At 45.6% G+C, this 16,132-nt stretch overlaps 1 protein-coding gene across 3 annotated transcripts in view; it reads left to right on the top strand.

Moving 5' to 3' along the window:
• Positions 1 to 16,132, top strand: part of Syne2 (spectrin repeat containing nuclear envelope protein 2) — a 305,981-nt gene that overhangs the window by 211,464 nt on the left and 78,385 nt on the right. The window contains exons 68-78 of one of the 3 annotated variants that reach the window (XM_055595536.1): positions 3,234 to 3,362; positions 3,862 to 3,983; positions 4,331 to 4,472; positions 6,373 to 6,504; positions 8,220 to 8,372; positions 8,467 to 8,676; positions 10,087 to 10,188; positions 12,171 to 12,290; positions 12,439 to 12,639; positions 13,932 to 14,105; positions 15,487 to 15,618. In XM_055595536.1, the coding sequence (XP_055451511.1) occupies positions 3,234 to 3,362; positions 3,862 to 3,983; positions 4,331 to 4,472; positions 6,373 to 6,504; positions 8,220 to 8,372; positions 8,467 to 8,676; positions 10,087 to 10,188; positions 12,171 to 12,290; positions 12,439 to 12,639; positions 13,932 to 14,105; positions 15,487 to 15,618 (1,617 nt within the window). The remainder of the gene's footprint in view (positions 1 to 3,233; positions 3,363 to 3,861; positions 3,984 to 4,330; positions 4,473 to 6,372; positions 6,505 to 8,219; positions 8,373 to 8,466; positions 8,677 to 10,086; positions 10,189 to 12,170; positions 12,291 to 12,438; positions 12,640 to 13,931; positions 14,106 to 15,486; positions 15,619 to 16,132) is intronic. The other 2 variants (XM_055595534.1, XM_055595535.1) reach the window with 2 other exon arrangements.

Genomic DNA, 16,132 nt, shown 5'->3' with positions numbered 1-16,132 from the left:
ATATAGGAGAACTACTGATTTTTTTTTTAAGTTAATTTTGTATCCAGCCACTTTGCTGAAGGTGTTTATCAGCTGTAGAAGTTCTCTGGTAGGATTTTGGGGGTCACTTATGTATACTAGCATATCATCTGCTAATAGCGATACTTTGACTTCTTCCTTTTCAATTTGTATCCCCTTGATCACCTTTAGTTGTTTTATTGCTCTAGCTAAAACTTCAAGCATTTTAAGATCAGGTTTATAACAGATATGGTTAGAGTATACAGCTTTGTCTTGTCCCTGGAATTGCTTTAAGTTTCTCTTCGTTTAATTTGATGTTGGCTATTGGTTTGCCATATATTAACTTTTGTGTTTAGGTATGTGTCTTCTATCCCTGATCTCTCCAAGACTTTTATCATAAAGGTGTGTTGTATTTTGTCAAAGGCTTTGTGGTTTCATTCTTTCAGTTTGTTTATATGGTGGATTACATTGATGGATTTTCATATGTTGAACCATCGCTGCTTCTCGGGGTTGAAGCCTACTTGATCATGGATGATGTTTTTGATGTGTTCTTGGATTCAGTTTGTGAGTATTTTGTTGAGTATTTTTGAGCAGTGTTTATAACAGAGATTCGTCTGCAATTCGTTTTCTTGGATGAGTTTCTGTATGGGTTTAGGTGTAGACTATGGTCTCATAAAATGAATTTGGCAGTGTTCCTTCTGCCTCATTTTTGTGGAATAATTTGAGGAGTGTTGCTATTAGCTCTTCTTTGAAAGTCTTGTAGAAATCTTTAAAATTCTGCACTAAAACCATCTGGCTCAGGGCTTTTTGTTGTTGTTGTTGTTAGGAGGCTTTTAATGACTGCTTCTATTTCCTTAGGGGTTATAGGTATATTTAAATTGTTTACCTGATCTTGATTTAGTTTTGGTAAGTGATAGCTGTCAAGAATATTATCCATTTTGTTTAGATTTTCCAGTTTTGTGGAGTACAGGATTTTGAATTAAGACCTAATGATTTTTTTGGATTTCCTCAGTGTCTGTTGTTATGCCCCCATTTTCATTTCTGATTTTGTTAATTTGGATACTATCTCTCTGCCTTTTAGTTAGTTCGTTGACATTCGAGATATTAATGATTGTTGGTTCCTGTTATTTTGATGTTTGTGGTGGATGTGTGTGCGTATGTGTATGTATGTATGTGTTGTGTTTCTCTCTTTTTTTCTGGTGTGGAATTATTTATATCCTATGTTTTCTTAGATGTGGTTAACTTTTTGTGTTGGAGTTTTCCTTCTAGTATCTTCTGTAGGGCTGGGTTAGTGGATAGATATTGTTTAAATTTGGTTTTGTCATGGAATATCATATTTTCTCCCTCTATGATGATTGGAAGTTATGCTGGGTGTAGTAGTCTGGGTTGGCTTCTGTGGTCTCTTAGCCCAGGCCCTTCTGGCTTTTAGAGTCTCTGTTGAGAAGTCAAGTGTAATTCTGATTGATCTGCCTTATTTTACTTGTCTTTTTTTCCCTTCGTGGAAACTTTTCAGATTTAACATTTTCTTTGATCAATCTATCACTTTCTTCTATCGTTTCTTCTCTCTTACATCTCTTGTATTCTGTTGGTGATGCTTGCGCCTGTCGTTCTTGATCTTTTACCCAGGTTTTTCATCGTCAGGATCCAGTGTGTGTGTGTGTGTGTGTGTGTGTGTGTGTGTGTGTGTGTGTGTGTTTGTTTTTCCTTCTGTTTTCATTTTCAGGTGTTAAGCAGTTTTATTAATTTCCTTCACCTGCTTGATTGTATTTTCCTTATTTCTTTAAGGGACTTGCTCGTTTCCTCTTTTAAAGCCTCTGTCATCTTCATAAGATTGGACTGAAGATTATTTTCTTCTGCTTCAGCTGTGTTAGGATATCCAGGGCTTGTTGTAGGAGGATAGCTGGGCTCTGGTGATGCCATATTACCCTGGCTGTTTTGACTGTTTTCTTATGCTGTCCTTTAGCTATCTGGTTCTGCATTGTTATAGGTTTAGATGCTGATTTCTGAGTTTATCTTTGTTGGATGGATGTCTCCCCCACCCTCATTGGTTTCTGTTTTCTGTCTATCCTCTGGCCTGAGTGTCCTGGGTTTCTGGTGACTGGTGAGTCCTCAGGTCCAGCAGGGTGTCTGCCTGGGATTTTTGTGGCCTGTGTGGCCTCTGGGGTTTGGGTGCTAACTTTGCCTCTGGGGTCCCTAGTGTTGGCAGGCCTTAGAAAAGCAGGCACAATTGTGGTTGTAAAATGGAATCCAAGGGATGGGATGTGTTTAAGGCTGTTGGGGGTGTTTTAAGGGGATATGGCTGGCAAGGTCTTGGGACAGGCTCTTACCCGGTGTCCCTGGTACCAGCAGGTCTCTAAGAAAGCAAGCAGAGTTGTGGGGCAGGAAATGGAGCACAGGATATGGGGTGAGGTTCACCGCTGTTGGGTGTGCATTCAGGGGAGTTAGCGGCAAGGGCTGGGGCATAGGGGGCAGGTTTACCTGGTGTTCCTGTTGCTGCCAGGCCACAGGGAAAGCAGGCAGAGTTGTGGCGTGGGAAATGGAGAGCAGGGTATGGGGTGCAGTTCACACCTCTCTTTTTGTTCTGTTTGTTTGTTTACTTTGTTCCTTAAAAAAAAAAAAAAAAGATAGTTTCCTAACTTAAAAATCCACTGGACAAGGGCTGGAGAGATGGTTCAGAGGTTAAGAACACTGGCTGTTCTTCGAAAGGTCCTGATTCAATTCCCAGCAACCACATGGTGGCTCACAACCATCTATAGTGAGATCCGGTGCCCTCTTCGGTGCACAGGCACACATGTAGGTAGGATGCTGTATAACTAATAAATAAATCCTAAAATAAAACAATTCGCTGGACCTATTAGATTTCGAAAATGAGATCATAGAAGGTAATCTTCCCACTAGATGCAGTAGCTCTTGAAATTGATCTGAAGTAAGTACATTAAGTTACGGTAATCAGCCAGCGGTGATGGTGCATGGCACTAGTGGGAGGCAGAGGCAGGTTCGTCTCTGAGTTTGAGGCCCGCCTGGTCTACAGAGAGAGTTCCCAGACAGGCAGGGCTACACAGTGAAACCCTATCTCAGAAAAACAAAACAAAACAAACCCAAACAAAGAAAAAAAGGGTAAATAATGCACTGCCGTCTACTTTGTTCTGTTGCTCTGTTGGTAGCTGAGATCCATGTGGGTCTTCTTAAATAATGACTCTGCCATAATGGAACATTCTGGTTGGTTTGTCTTTCAGCATTTTACCACTCTTAAGAAACTGTCAGAGCCCCTCACTGCCCTCCAGCCAGTTAGCCTTTCTGAGCTGGAGTCCGTCACAACTGAAAGGCCACAGTTTAGCAGACAGAAAGACCTTCCCCAGCCACAGGTAATTCCTGCCCTCTCACTTGTCAGAACTGGAGCCAAACTTTCTAGGTGTTGTTTGTCTTTGGACTAAAGACTGAGCTGCCACTGGAGGGCTCTGTATCTACAACCCTGCTTTGCCAACTGTTCCAAAGCATGTTCGTTGGTAATTTTTCCATGTGCATCCAATATAGTTTGAATAACACGTGGCTGTCGGGTGACTGTTTTATGTTTTTGTTGTTCATTGTGTCCCTGGGTTTGTTTGTTTGCTTGTTTGCAGTGATGGGGATAGAATCCAGGACCTAGCATATGGGAGCCAAGAGCTCCACCAATGAGCCACATCCATCGCTTTTAACTGGGTTTTTGGGAAAGAGATGGTAACAAAATAAGCAAGCAAAAAAGAAAAGTGGCAGTGACTTGAGCAGCAGTGCAAAACCAGATGATTTCAGCAGAGGACATTTTAGACGGCTAACTGAAAAAAAAAAATAGATTGGTGAAACCATTTAAATTGTATTCACTTACAGGTTCTGGAGTTAAAACCATTGGAACAGAAAGATTTAATCAAGTTCACAGAATTTAATGCTAAGAAAACATGGCTGCAGCGTTGCCAAGAGGATAAAGTTGCAAAACAGCTGTCAGCTTCGAGGTAAAGCATTTTAAAAATTCTCTTATTATCCTAAGTGTGTGGGTGTTTGGCCTGTATGTGTGTCTGTGCACCATTGCGTGTCTGGCGCCTTAGGAGGCCAGAAGACAGTGTTGGATCGCCTGGAACTAGAGTTAAAGACAACTGTGAACCAAAATGTGGCTGCTCGGAATTCAACCTGGGCCCACTGGAAGAGCAGCCAGTGTTCTTAACCTCTAAGCCCACTCTCCAGCCCTCCCAGGCCCCATTTGGATATTTATTATTGGGAGAATTGTTTATGTTAAAATCCTGCATGATACATTGCCTAAATATAATGTGTGATTGTTTTTCTTTTTTTTTCCTCCCCAAAGCAGCAAGGCCCCTAGTCCTGGAAATGCAGCTCCAGATACAGCCTTGCCACACCAGGGCCAGAGTGGAGATAAATGGCAGTATCTTCACCACGAACTAGCCTCAAGACCAAATCCCCCTGTGCCTCAGCTCGTGGAGCCCCAGGTCTGTGTGCGTCTGTGTCTCGGGAACCCAGCGAGGCTGGTCCAGAAACCTTGTGGGAACCTCATGGTTTCTTCCCCTGGCCCATCCCTGCCCTCGAGCTCCAGCAGCGCCGACTTCTCTAGTCATAGCACCCATTTGCTTTTCTGACTGGGCATTAGTTAGTGCATTCCTGGGACAGAACATCAAAAGGGAAGATGGAAGACTTTAGCTCACCGTTTCAGGGGATCATCTGTGAAGGGGAAGGTACGGCAGCAGGGGCAGCATCCTCTACAGTGGCAAGTGTTTATGACATGGCTTGTTCATGTCTTGATGGATCAGGAAGATGGGGGGGGGCAGAACAGAGCCATGCTGTTACCTTCAAAGCCCACCTGCAGTGGCTCACATCCACCAGAAAGACCTCGTATGTCAAAGGTCACCTTCCACAGCAAAACCAGCGGTTCACAGGGGCACCCCACATTGAAACTGTGATGGCCTGTGTTTGATCCCTATTAGAAGGTCAGAGAAGAAAGTCTGAGTCTGCTTGGTTCACATTTGAATACCTAGCATAGTGCCTGTGGCATCATGGAGTCTTGATTTACCATCTGTTGAATGAATAACTTGTACTTTTATAGTGTATACATGCCACTCACTCATCAGATGACTCTGTAGAAGCTACCACATGCCCACCCGTGCCAGGGCATATGTCAGCTCATGTTCCCTCCTGTAGGTTTTGTTTGGCTGAGATCTCTCTCTAAACACCAACACATTCTAGCAGTCTAGCATGTACGTAGATGGCTTGGGCAAAGGTCCCCAATGGTTTTGATATTCACTTATAGTCCATTTCTTTTTCCCTAAGTTCTCTGATATACACCTCCCAACTTGACGGCCCCACTCCCCCCAGCGTGTATATATATATCTCCCACTGATTCTTTTGTTTGGCTTTGGTTTTGTTTTTTGAGTCAGGGGTTTCTCTGTGTAGTCCAGGCTGGCCTCGAACTCAGGGAGTGCTGGAATTAGAGGCGTGTGACCACCACTGCCCCGCTAGCTCGCTGATTCTTATTTCTGATGCTCACATATTTACGGGTGTAGGCCCATTCCTTGGAGCAGGAGGCCTGATGGGCTTTTCCCCATCCACCTTGGCACATCCATTGGTGTTATAAAATATTTTTTTCAATTTGAGAAATTTACTCAAGACGTCTTCCTTCTGAAATATGTTTTTTCCCCCAGTGCTTACTTGCCTTTTCAATAACAAATCAAATGTGGATCTATCCCTAATTGTGATTTATTTTGTTTTTTTGAGGGGTGGGGTGGGGTGGGGTTCAAGACAGGGTTTCTCTGTGTAACCCCGGCTGTCCTGGAGCTTGTCTGTAAACCAGGCTGGCCTCAAACTCAGAGATCCGCCTGCCTCTGCCTCCCAAGTACTGGACTTAAAGCCGTGCACCACCACTGCCCAGCTTTTTCCTAAATGTGATTTATATCTCATTCTAAGAGTTGGCTATGCAAGGAGCCAACTAGTAAATGAACTAGTACATGGTAAACAGACTAGTTAAAACCTGGCTAAGTTTGTGATTTGAATAGCTTTCCTATGAAATTAAGGATTAAAGCTGAGAACAAAGTTCAGAGCTTGAGTGCTTGCCTCGAATGCAGAAGACCCCGGGTTCAACCCCTAGATCTGCCAAAGTAATCAGTTAAACACACACACCTATCCAGACATCTATGAATTAGTGGCTTTCTTAATTTCTTTATTTGTGTTTTCTCCCACTATTTAATATCTAAATGGATCTTTGTTTTCTTCCTTAGTAGTGATGGGACACAGAGCTTCCTGACTTGGAAGACTGCATGCCCAGGCATTCTTACCTGCTTGCCTTTGCTTCAGCAGTGTCTCAGGCTGCCAGCAATTAGGTTTCTCTTTTTCATCTAGGTGGCCACAGTGACGAGCACTCTGCCTAGTGTGAGTATGTATAACTTCAGGTGCCCTACAGCCGACGAGCTGCAGACTTACACTGCCCAGCTAGAAGATCTACGGCAAGACGCAAAGGACATTCAGACACAGGTAGAAATTACATACCGTGTGTTTTCCTCATTGCAATAACATTTGGAGAAAAGAACGATAGGATATCATCATTGCACACTGGTTATAATTTCCATCACAGAACAAATGATGCAGTTGTCATGGAATGAGTCTGAGGGTCAGAAATGTTTGTTGTTTTTTTTTTTTTTTTCATTCTCACTTGCCAGCTTCGTTTGTGTGGTGCTGGGAATTGAACCCAGGACTTCACATGCTCTAGGCAAATGCTGTCTCACTGAGCTCCACTCCCAGCCCTTTGCCAGCTCTGGTGAATTTGGCAGTGGCTAACTAAAGAACTACATTCAAAGACTTCTGATTCCGGGCCCAGGATCAACGAGGGGTGTGTGAGACGGGATGGTGATTGATTAGTGATGTCTACAGAGTGCCCTGGGATGGGAAGGATGGGGAAGGAACATAGGCAATCCTGAGTCAGTTTATGCTGAGTGGTGTGCCGGGGGATGTTAGGTATCCATTAGCTAAGACACGGAAACAAAGCGCACGTGAGGCTAAGTGGAAGCAGACTGGTTAAACAGTGTAATGACTCAGGGGCCATGCCAGACCCCCAAAATATGTGCAACTGGTTAGGAACTCAAGGCAAAGAAGGGATGGTTCCAACAGCTCGTGCTCTCCGGCTTACAGCACAAGGCAGCTCAGCCCCAATGGCCCCGTTGGAAATGTACCTATCAGAGCGGCCTCAGCTTTCACAGTCAGCCTGCGCAGGTGACAGCTTGAATATAGCAAGGCCCTGCCTCAAAACTGTGGAGGCGGGCAGTAGGAGCAGGTTCACCTAGATGGCATGACTAAGGAAAGCCCTCACCCAGCAGTCTCCCTGTTCATTCCATTCCCTACTCATTTGCCTCACATTCCTAAGCTTGTTTTTCTCAGTGTTGAAAAAGAAATCTTAGGTTTTTTTTTTTTTTTTTTTTTTTTTTTTTTTTACAGCATAATTCACAGAATGAGTAGACTCGTTTACCAGTTACTAAAACACTGGTTAATCGGCCATCCAGTGAACATTAGTTAAAACAGTTTATCCTAAGCTTTTCAGGAAGTGAGCCTGGAGAGGTGGTGGGTCAGTGATTCAGGGCGCTGCTCTTGGGTCAAGGACACGACGAGAAAACAGCCCACAGAATCAACTAAGCAGGGCTCACAGGGGCTCACGGACACAGAGCCGACAGTCAGGGAGCCTGCATGAGTCTGACCTAGGTCCTCCGCATAGAGGTTATGGTTCTGTAGCTTGGTGTTCTTGTGGGACTTCTGAAGAGAAATGGAGGAGGAGTGGATCTGGGGGGGGAGGGGAGATGGGAGGAGGGGCTGGGAGAAAAGGAAAAGGGGAAACTGCAGCCGAGATATAATGTATGAATTAAAAAAAAAAAAATAACCATTTTCTAATGAACATTGTACCATGTGGGGGAGGGGAGGGAAGGGTACCGCTTTTTCAGAGGACTGACGTTCAGTTCTCAGCTGCCATTACCAGGTGCCTTACAACCTCCTGTAACCGCAGGGTCAGATAGAGGATAGGATGCTTTCTGGCTTCCGGGGGAGCCTGCATTCCCATGCACAGACCCCCACACAGTCACATACATATAATTAAAGTACTGAAAACTGTCCTCTTTTAAAAGTATGCTGTAAATTGCACACTCTGATGGCATTGTGGAAAACACGGCAAAGGACCTAACAATTTGTTTCTTTTCTTGACTTAGGGAAGTATGACAGAAGAAACATACATCAATTTGGATAGAAGATTATTTGAACTCTTCCTGAGCCTCAGCCGGTGCCTGGGCAGTGTGGAGGAGCTGCTGCAGAGACCCGGGCTGCTCAGGGAGGATGCATCTGCCCAGCAGGTGCTGTTTGAGGTACTGCACACCTAGCACGCCTGAGTTCCATCTTTCTGCAGTTGCTCACCAGGCCAGAGCTCATTGCCTGTCTTCCTTCCTCTCCATCTTGCAGAAACTGGCTCTGGAGCTGAAGAAACTTTATTTAGCTCTGGGCGACAAAAAGGATGATCTTCTGAAAGCTGTGACTTGGCCTGGCAAGGACGCCACGTTGCTACCTGAGTGTTTCAACGCTCTGGAAGTCAGCCTGGAGAGTGCGCAGGCAAGAGCTGCTTGGAGAAGCTCATCCCTGAAGGCTGGCCTTGACCACAGCCGCAGCTATCAGGTATGGCTCTGAGCACTGACTCGGATGGACCATCGTTACCATTAGTTCTTATAGGAAGAAGTGCTGAGGGAAATCGTGAGGCCTGCCTTTGCTTTTGGTGGAGAGAGACCGCTTGGAAATGAGGCCTCCTTCCAAAACTGTAGGTGTGATGATGATCTAACATGATGTTTCTTTTCTTGTACTACATTTGCTACTTAGGGATTGTCATGGAGAGGAGTTTTATTTAACTTTCTAGGCCAGAGAGAAAAGTTACTGTTTTTGGACAATCCCATGATAATCCAGGGCCTGGGTAGGGTCTTGAGGCGGACCAGCTAGATAGCCGCTAAAATCGTATAATGAAAAAGAAATGAAACACAACACCGTTCACAAAGGAATCTGGCCTATAAAAATCAAACCTAAGGGCCTGGGGAGATGGATGGCTCAGTGGACAAGAGTGCTTGCTATAAAATGTAAACAGTATAGACACAAAGAGGACCTGTGTTCTCATCCCCGACATCCATATAAGAGCCAAGCATGGCCGAACACGCTTGTAGCCTCAGTACTCGGGGCGGAGACAGGTGGATCCTGGGAACTTGCTGGCCAGACTAGACAACAGTGAGTTTCTGGAGACCTTGTGGTGATGATGATGACGATGATGATGACAATGACGACGACGACATAGGAAAATACCTTCTTTGGCCCCTGCATCCACACAGGTGCACATCCACCACACACATGCAGAACCCCACCAAAACCAAACCAAACCAAACCCTGGAAAAAGCTTCTAGAACCTAAGTAAAACAGACATAAGGGGAGAAGAACATGTCAGCATTTGGGCATGTAATCAGCCAAATCCAGAGCAAATGGCTCATGTTTTCTTACACATGTGAATTCAAGAAACAGAGAGAGAGAGAGAGAACAAGCCAGCCAACTGAAGGAGATATTGTCTGGGTTTACATTCTGTTGTGACATGAAGACCTCAGTAATATCCCAGATGAGACACCAGAAGGAAAAAAGTCATAGGCAACCACAGGAGTATGTGCCCTCTCTGGATAGCTGATCATATGAAGGAATTAGTATTAGTCCTGAGGGAAAGGTGGTAGCATTTTTAGTGGGAGGGAGTGTTTTTCTTTTAATTGAGAGAACACTGGAAGTACTGATGAAATGACTTGATTTCTGTTGTTTACTTCAAAATAATCCAAAGAAAGGGGAAGTTAGGTCTAGCTGAGATCCAGGGGCTGGGGTGAGGTGGGAGGTCAGGAGGGAGGAGTCAGCCATGGGCTAGTGACGAATGAGCTCAAAGATAGAATGTGGATGCGTGTGTGTCTATGTATGTTTAAAATCTCCAGAAAATACTAACTAAATATGAAAAGGGAGGGAGGGTCTGGGTGGAATCGCTCAGTCTCCTACATGTACCTTTCTCATGTACAGAATGAAATAAAGCGATTATACAATCAACTCATTAAGAAGAAGATGGCTTTACAGCAGTCTCTGAATGAAGCCAGCGGGCAAAGTATTGGCGAACAGCTTCAGGTAAACAGTCAGAATAGTTGACATGAACCCAACCTCAGACCAGAGAGTCTTAGGCATCAGCTGCTTTGTCTATAAACCCTTGGCAAGTATTGGTGAAGTTTAAGTGATCCTTCAAATGAGAACACTTACTGCTGGCCTTCATGCATGAAGCCCAGCGTTTGGTCCCCAGCACTGAATAAACCAAGCACGATGATTACCTGTAATTCCAGCACTGGGGGAGGGGAGGGGAGAAGCAAGGGGATCAGAAGCTCACGGTCACCCTCAGCTATCTAGACAGTTTAAAGCCAGCCTGGCTTTGAAGCCTTGAGACCAGGCAGACAGCCCAAAAGAATAGTTGCATAAAGATAGATCTATCACAACTGTCTAAGGATGGACCCTGGTATCAGTGCTTGTTAGAAAAGCTATAAATAGCCCAAAGCCCATTGAATTAAACAGTTGCCTGTGACTAAAGCGGCATGTACCCTTATGATGGCATGCCATGTCCCTGTTGAAAAGGAGTGAGAGAGACATATAGCTCATGGTGTAACCCTTATTAAGCATGCCCAGGCTCCTGGGTTTAATCTCCAGCAGCATGGAATTGGATTGTTGGATATTTTCCATCATTTCTTTATTTTGATTTTCATTTTGGATTTTTGGGAAGGATCTTACTCTTCTGTCTGGGCTGGTCTTATATTCGGCGAGCTCTCCTGCCTTAACCTGAGTATGGGCACTGTGCCCTCTCACTGCATAACCCTGGCTGGTCTAGAACTTACTGTGTAGACCAGGCTAGCCTAGAGTTCACAGAGATCCACCTGCCTCAGCCTCCCACATGCTGGGATTAAAGGCGTGCACTTCCAGCTCTGGTCCAGGCTAGTTAATTTTTGAAAGGTAATTGTGTAGTGTTTGAAGGAGTGCTAAAGAGCTGATGGGCACTCAGAACACTAAGGTGTGGAGACTGTAGAGGAATGTTCAGAACACTAAGGTGTGGAGACTGTAGAGGAATGTTCATTCAGAACATGGCTGCTCTGGCAAGAGATCGCATCCAAAGACCTTCTAGGTCTGTGTGATCCAGCTGGAATGCAAACACCCCCTTAATACAGGAGACAGAGTTCAAATCCAGCCTGTAATAGAGCAAGTTTCAGGTAAAGAAAAGCTTAAGTCCAGGTGTGGTGGTACAAGCGTTGAATCCCAAACAATGATGGTGAAGTTAGTTTGCAGAAGGAAGCACTCATGTTTGAAAGTGATGCCTAACTGAGTGGCAGAAACAGTGATGAATCAGAGAAAGATTTGACAGAATAGGATACACCCAACTCTCACAAGAAGAGGGAGGAAAGGGAAGCTGCTTAAGGAGCAACACAGAAAATGAGAGACGGAGGAGGCAGTTTTACTGGGCCAGTAATAGAGAGTTGGGTTGTAGAGAGAACTCAGCTGAAGACCAAAGGCCCCAGGAGATTAGAGCAGATTGGTGGAGTTAGTTTGAGGCCAAGCAGAGCATTTCAGAGGCCAATAGAAAAGCAGATTGATTGTTTAAGTTAACTGGGGGAGGAGTTTGAAACAGAACAGCTGAGTTGAACCAGCCAGTCCAGAGCTCAAGTAAGAACAAGAAAGGATGAGCTTATTCAGCAGTAAGTCTCAGAGGCTAGAAGCTTCCAGGACTAGGCCTAGGTTAGCAGAAGGAGGCAGTAAGCCTCTAAGACAGAAATTAAAGAAGATGAATAAAAGTTACTCTTACAAGAGACCATGAATCCCCCTGTATACACACATGCCTTGTTTGGCACGTGCTTAGAGTATGTTGGGAACAAATTCAACTCTGGCACTTCTGGGGAGACTGACGAAGAGAACTGCATGCTGGTGGGAGCAGGGACTGCTGTAGGACTTTGATTTTTATTTTCCCCTTAGCTTGTTTCAGTGCTCCTAAGGCACTTCTGCATTTGATTCTGTTTTAACACTTGTGCTTCCTGACTTACTGAGGCCTTTTCCCTCTTGTCTGACTTCTCACTTAGAAAGCAGATGTGCACACAGCGGAGCTGCAGAACTGCGAGAGGCAAGTCAACAAACTAAGAAAGGAAGGAGAGAGGCTCCGTTTCCCTCATGCTTTACTCCAGGACGTTTATAAGTTAGAGGTGTGTGGGGGCAGAAAGCGCTCATAGGGAAGCAGGGGCAAAAGGGACAGGGCTTGGGTCTTCCAGCCAGGGTGGAAGATGTGTCCTTTGCCTGATTATTTTCCTGGCTGGCTGAAGTGCTCGTGCATATCTGCTCTCTCCGCTTCAGGATGTTCTTGACAGTATGTGGGGAATCCTGAGAGCCAGATACTTCGAACTCAGCAGCCCCTTCCTCTCCAAGAGCCAGCAGGGCGCCCTGCTTCAAGGCATGGCGGAGCTAGTCAGTATTGGAAGAGAGAAGCTTGCAGCTGGCCCTTTACAGCATGCCAAGAGTAAAGATGCTTTGCAGGCGCAATTACAAGATCACAAGGTAGGAGCCTTTCCCTCTGGCCCCCTTCGTGATCCTAACCTCCAGTTGTCCCCGAGTGTGAAGAGAAAGTATCCACTGCCCCCTTTGAGGAAGCACATAGCATTCTGCTACTTAGAGGCTCCTTCAGAGACTTCAGTGAAGCAGAGACCCTGGGAGCCTCTAGGAGCAGGGTTGGGTTGTGGGTGGCAGCTGCGGAGCTCTGCACTGATTGAGAAGGCAGATGTTTTATCGACAAGTCTCTAAGCAAATCTGCAGTTGAGAGTGTGTTCATCCTCCGAGGCATCTAACAGGAGGAACTGACTTAGGGAGGTCATCAAAGGCCTTCTCAAGAACCAGAATCAAAAGGAAGGCTTATAATCTAACGCTTTAGTTAGTATCTCCAGTTCTCATTTATTCGTAATACAATTTTTTTTTTTTTTTTTTTTAAATCCCAGCACTCAGGAGGTAGAGGCAGGAAGATTTCTGTAAGTTCAAAGCCAGCTTGGTCAACATAGAAAATTCTAGGGGAGCCAGGACTACATTGTAAGAACCTCTCTTAAACAAACACAGACACACACACGCACAGGCACAGAACAGTTCCTATTTTAGCCAAGACCTTTGGTAAACAGACCTTAAGTCTAGGAATTTTTTTTTAACATTAATTTATTTCGTGTAGATGAGTGCTCTATCTGCATGTACACCTGCATGCCAGAAGAGGGCACCAGATCTCGTTATAGATGGTTGTGAGCCACCTTGTGGTTGCTGGGAATTGAACTCAGGTCCTCTGGAAGAGCAGCCAGTGCTCTTAGTACAGCTGAGCCATCTCTCCAGCCCAGTCTAGGAAAATTTAGAAGGTAAATACTACACTAGTGTCAGAGGAAGAGGGGAAAATACCCCCACAGTGGCATCCATCCTTTTGACCCTGTCATCAGTGAAGTTAATACTCAAGAACGAGGCAGTACAATTGAACCCTTCTCAACAAAGTCATGTCCATTCCTAGGGATAGGAGAAGGGATTCACATAAGAAAGAGGCCCCTCCAAACAACTAGAGTCAGCAGCTGGGTGCAGACACCGTGTGAAGCACGGCTTCCATGCTGAAAGGTGCCCAGTCCACCCCGTAGCAAATCCCCTCACTAGGACTGGGGCCATGTCTCAGTCACAGAGCCCTTGCCCAGCGTGTGTGAGGGTTTAGGTGCCCCAGTGCCAGAAGGAGGCCGATCAAAGGAACTGGGGTAAAATGTTAAGACAGTTCGGCTTTTACAGCATTCCCAATTAAAACAATAAATACCAGAAACCCTTTTCCGTGTTAACAGGGATTTTTCCAGAAGCTGGTGGCTGACATGTTGCTGATTCAAACCTATTCGGCAAAAATGTTCCCACCTTCATTACAGAAGGGAGAGGGATTTGGGGCAGAACGAGCGGCAGAAGTGAGAGCTGTGGAGGAAGAGGCCTGCCTGCATGGCGCCAGGCTTCAGAGCGTGCTGGAGGTATGGCTGTCCGCTGGATCTCCGGTTCCGCCCTCCACAGGTGTCAGGTGTCAGAGCCTTAGCTGGGTGGGCACCTGGACCAGGCTCCAGGTGGACTCCTTGCCCCTTCAAGCACGTCATACACAATGGTGTAGGTTTGTCTGTAAAGGGGAGCACTGAAGGCATGTGACAACCACAAATAAGATGGTTTGGATGAAACAGTCCATGGTTCACAGTCTAGGCTCCTTGAAGAGCTATTGGGGATGCTGTCAGAAAGTGCATTTGTGACAGCCCGGCCTCAGTTCAAAGAAAAAGCAGCCAGGTATCGAGCCCTTTTCAGCTTGAAAGCTTTCCTCTTAACTCACTGAACCATTTACAGCAGATGTTGGCCCATAAAGGGAATCTTTAAAAGGGAAATAGTCAACTTTATAATGTTATAAATACAGCATTATTTCCTGATGACAATATTTATCTGCCAGTTATGTCATCAAATTGGTTTTATAGTAATGGTGGTTTTAAAAGGTTTCCTGGACCCACTGAGGGCCCTGTAAGACTAGTGGATATTATTTGAACAAAAAGGAGAATTGTTGTTGTGTTGTTGTTTTGCTTTTTTTTTTTTTTTTTTTTTTTTTTTCAAGACAGGGTTTCTCTGTAGCCCTTGGCTGTCCTGGACTCACCTAAGAGATAATTTTTAATGCCAGTCACTCCGTTCCTTAGTGCTTAGGAACTCCAGCCAGTGGGCTACGATGGAAATATGGGGAGATAGATAAGGCAACACTCAGGGTAAGGGAGATAGTCGTGGCGTGGGGGTTTGGGGTACAAGTACACCCACCCCCCCTGCTGCCATCGCCTATGAGCTCAGGTAGGCTGTCAGGTGTGAGTCAGGTAGCTCAGTAGAACTATGCCCGCTAGATTTTGGGGTTCCACTGGAGAGGCAAGGACAACCTGGTGGAGGCACTTCTTTGCAAAAAGCTTTTCAAAATTTGCACTCTGCCTTTCCCAATAAGAACAGGGCTTCCTCGCGTTGTTAGCTCTCTCCAGCAGGGTTCACAGTAGCACCTCAACTCATTGTGGTTTTCTCACTCCCATTACCTCGTTTCCCTGTGCCATATGTGACCCTGAGTTTGATCCCCAGCACTGCAAGCAAATAATCACATTCTGATACCAGTGGGGCTTAAACACACAGACACACACACACATGCACACACCACCACCAACAAGACTTTTGAAAGCAATGGGCTTGTATCTGCTGGTGACTGAGTCCTTCCTACCACCATATAAGCTCTTGGGTGCACCCAGAGTCTACGTGGGGTCCATGTTTCAGCTTCTTCTGGCCTCAGTATTTGTTTCTGGCTTCACGATTGCCATTGCCTGGAACTGATTCCTGTGGCTTGTTCTGTAGAAATGGGAAGAGTTTGATGAAAACTACGCAGCTCTTGAGAAGGACCTGGAAGTTCTCATCTCTTCACTGCCCTCTGTGAGTCTGGTGGAAGAGACGGAGGAGCGGCTGCTAGAAAGGATCTCATTTTACCAGGTAGCGTGCTGACCGCTGGATGACAGGCCTGGCCCACGGTGCTCTGTGAGCTGTGCTGACGGGGCTGCAGGGTTTTGAAGCTGGGGGGTTTCGTGTTATTTTTCACACCGCTGGCTGATGGGTGAATTCAGGAGGGTTTGGAGTCCCTCCTCCCAACTCTCCTCACCGCCTAGTATACCTTCCTTCCAACCTCTTTGGTTTGCTTTTTAAACAACCCACGGTCCACATGGATGTGGGGTCACCGTGCCAGCGGACAACACCCGAAGCAGCAACTCTGCCTCCCCCAGCAGCCACTAACTGCCAATAGCTCCATGGTAAGGGGGAGGACCGTGGGAACCCCTCCCCGTTCCATGCTGAAAAATATTTTAGATTTTATTTTTAATTGTGTGTGTGTGTGTGTGTGTGTGTGTATGTGTGTGTGTGTGTGTGTTTATGCGTGTGTGTGTGTGTGTGTTTATGCATGTGAGTGCGGTGCCTGTGGGGTCCAAAAGATGACTTCCTATCCCCTGGATGA

The sequence above is a fragment of the Psammomys obesus genome, unplaced genomic scaffold (genome assembly GCF_907164565.1).
Source record: "Psammomys obesus unplaced genomic scaffold, mPsaObe1.curated_primary_1811, whole genome shotgun sequence".
In the NCBI taxonomy this organism is placed as follows: domain Eukaryota; kingdom Metazoa; phylum Chordata; class Mammalia; order Rodentia; family Muridae; genus Psammomys; species Psammomys obesus.
Note: the sequence above shows the minus strand (reverse complement) of the source record. Positions and strands in the feature narration are given on the sequence as shown.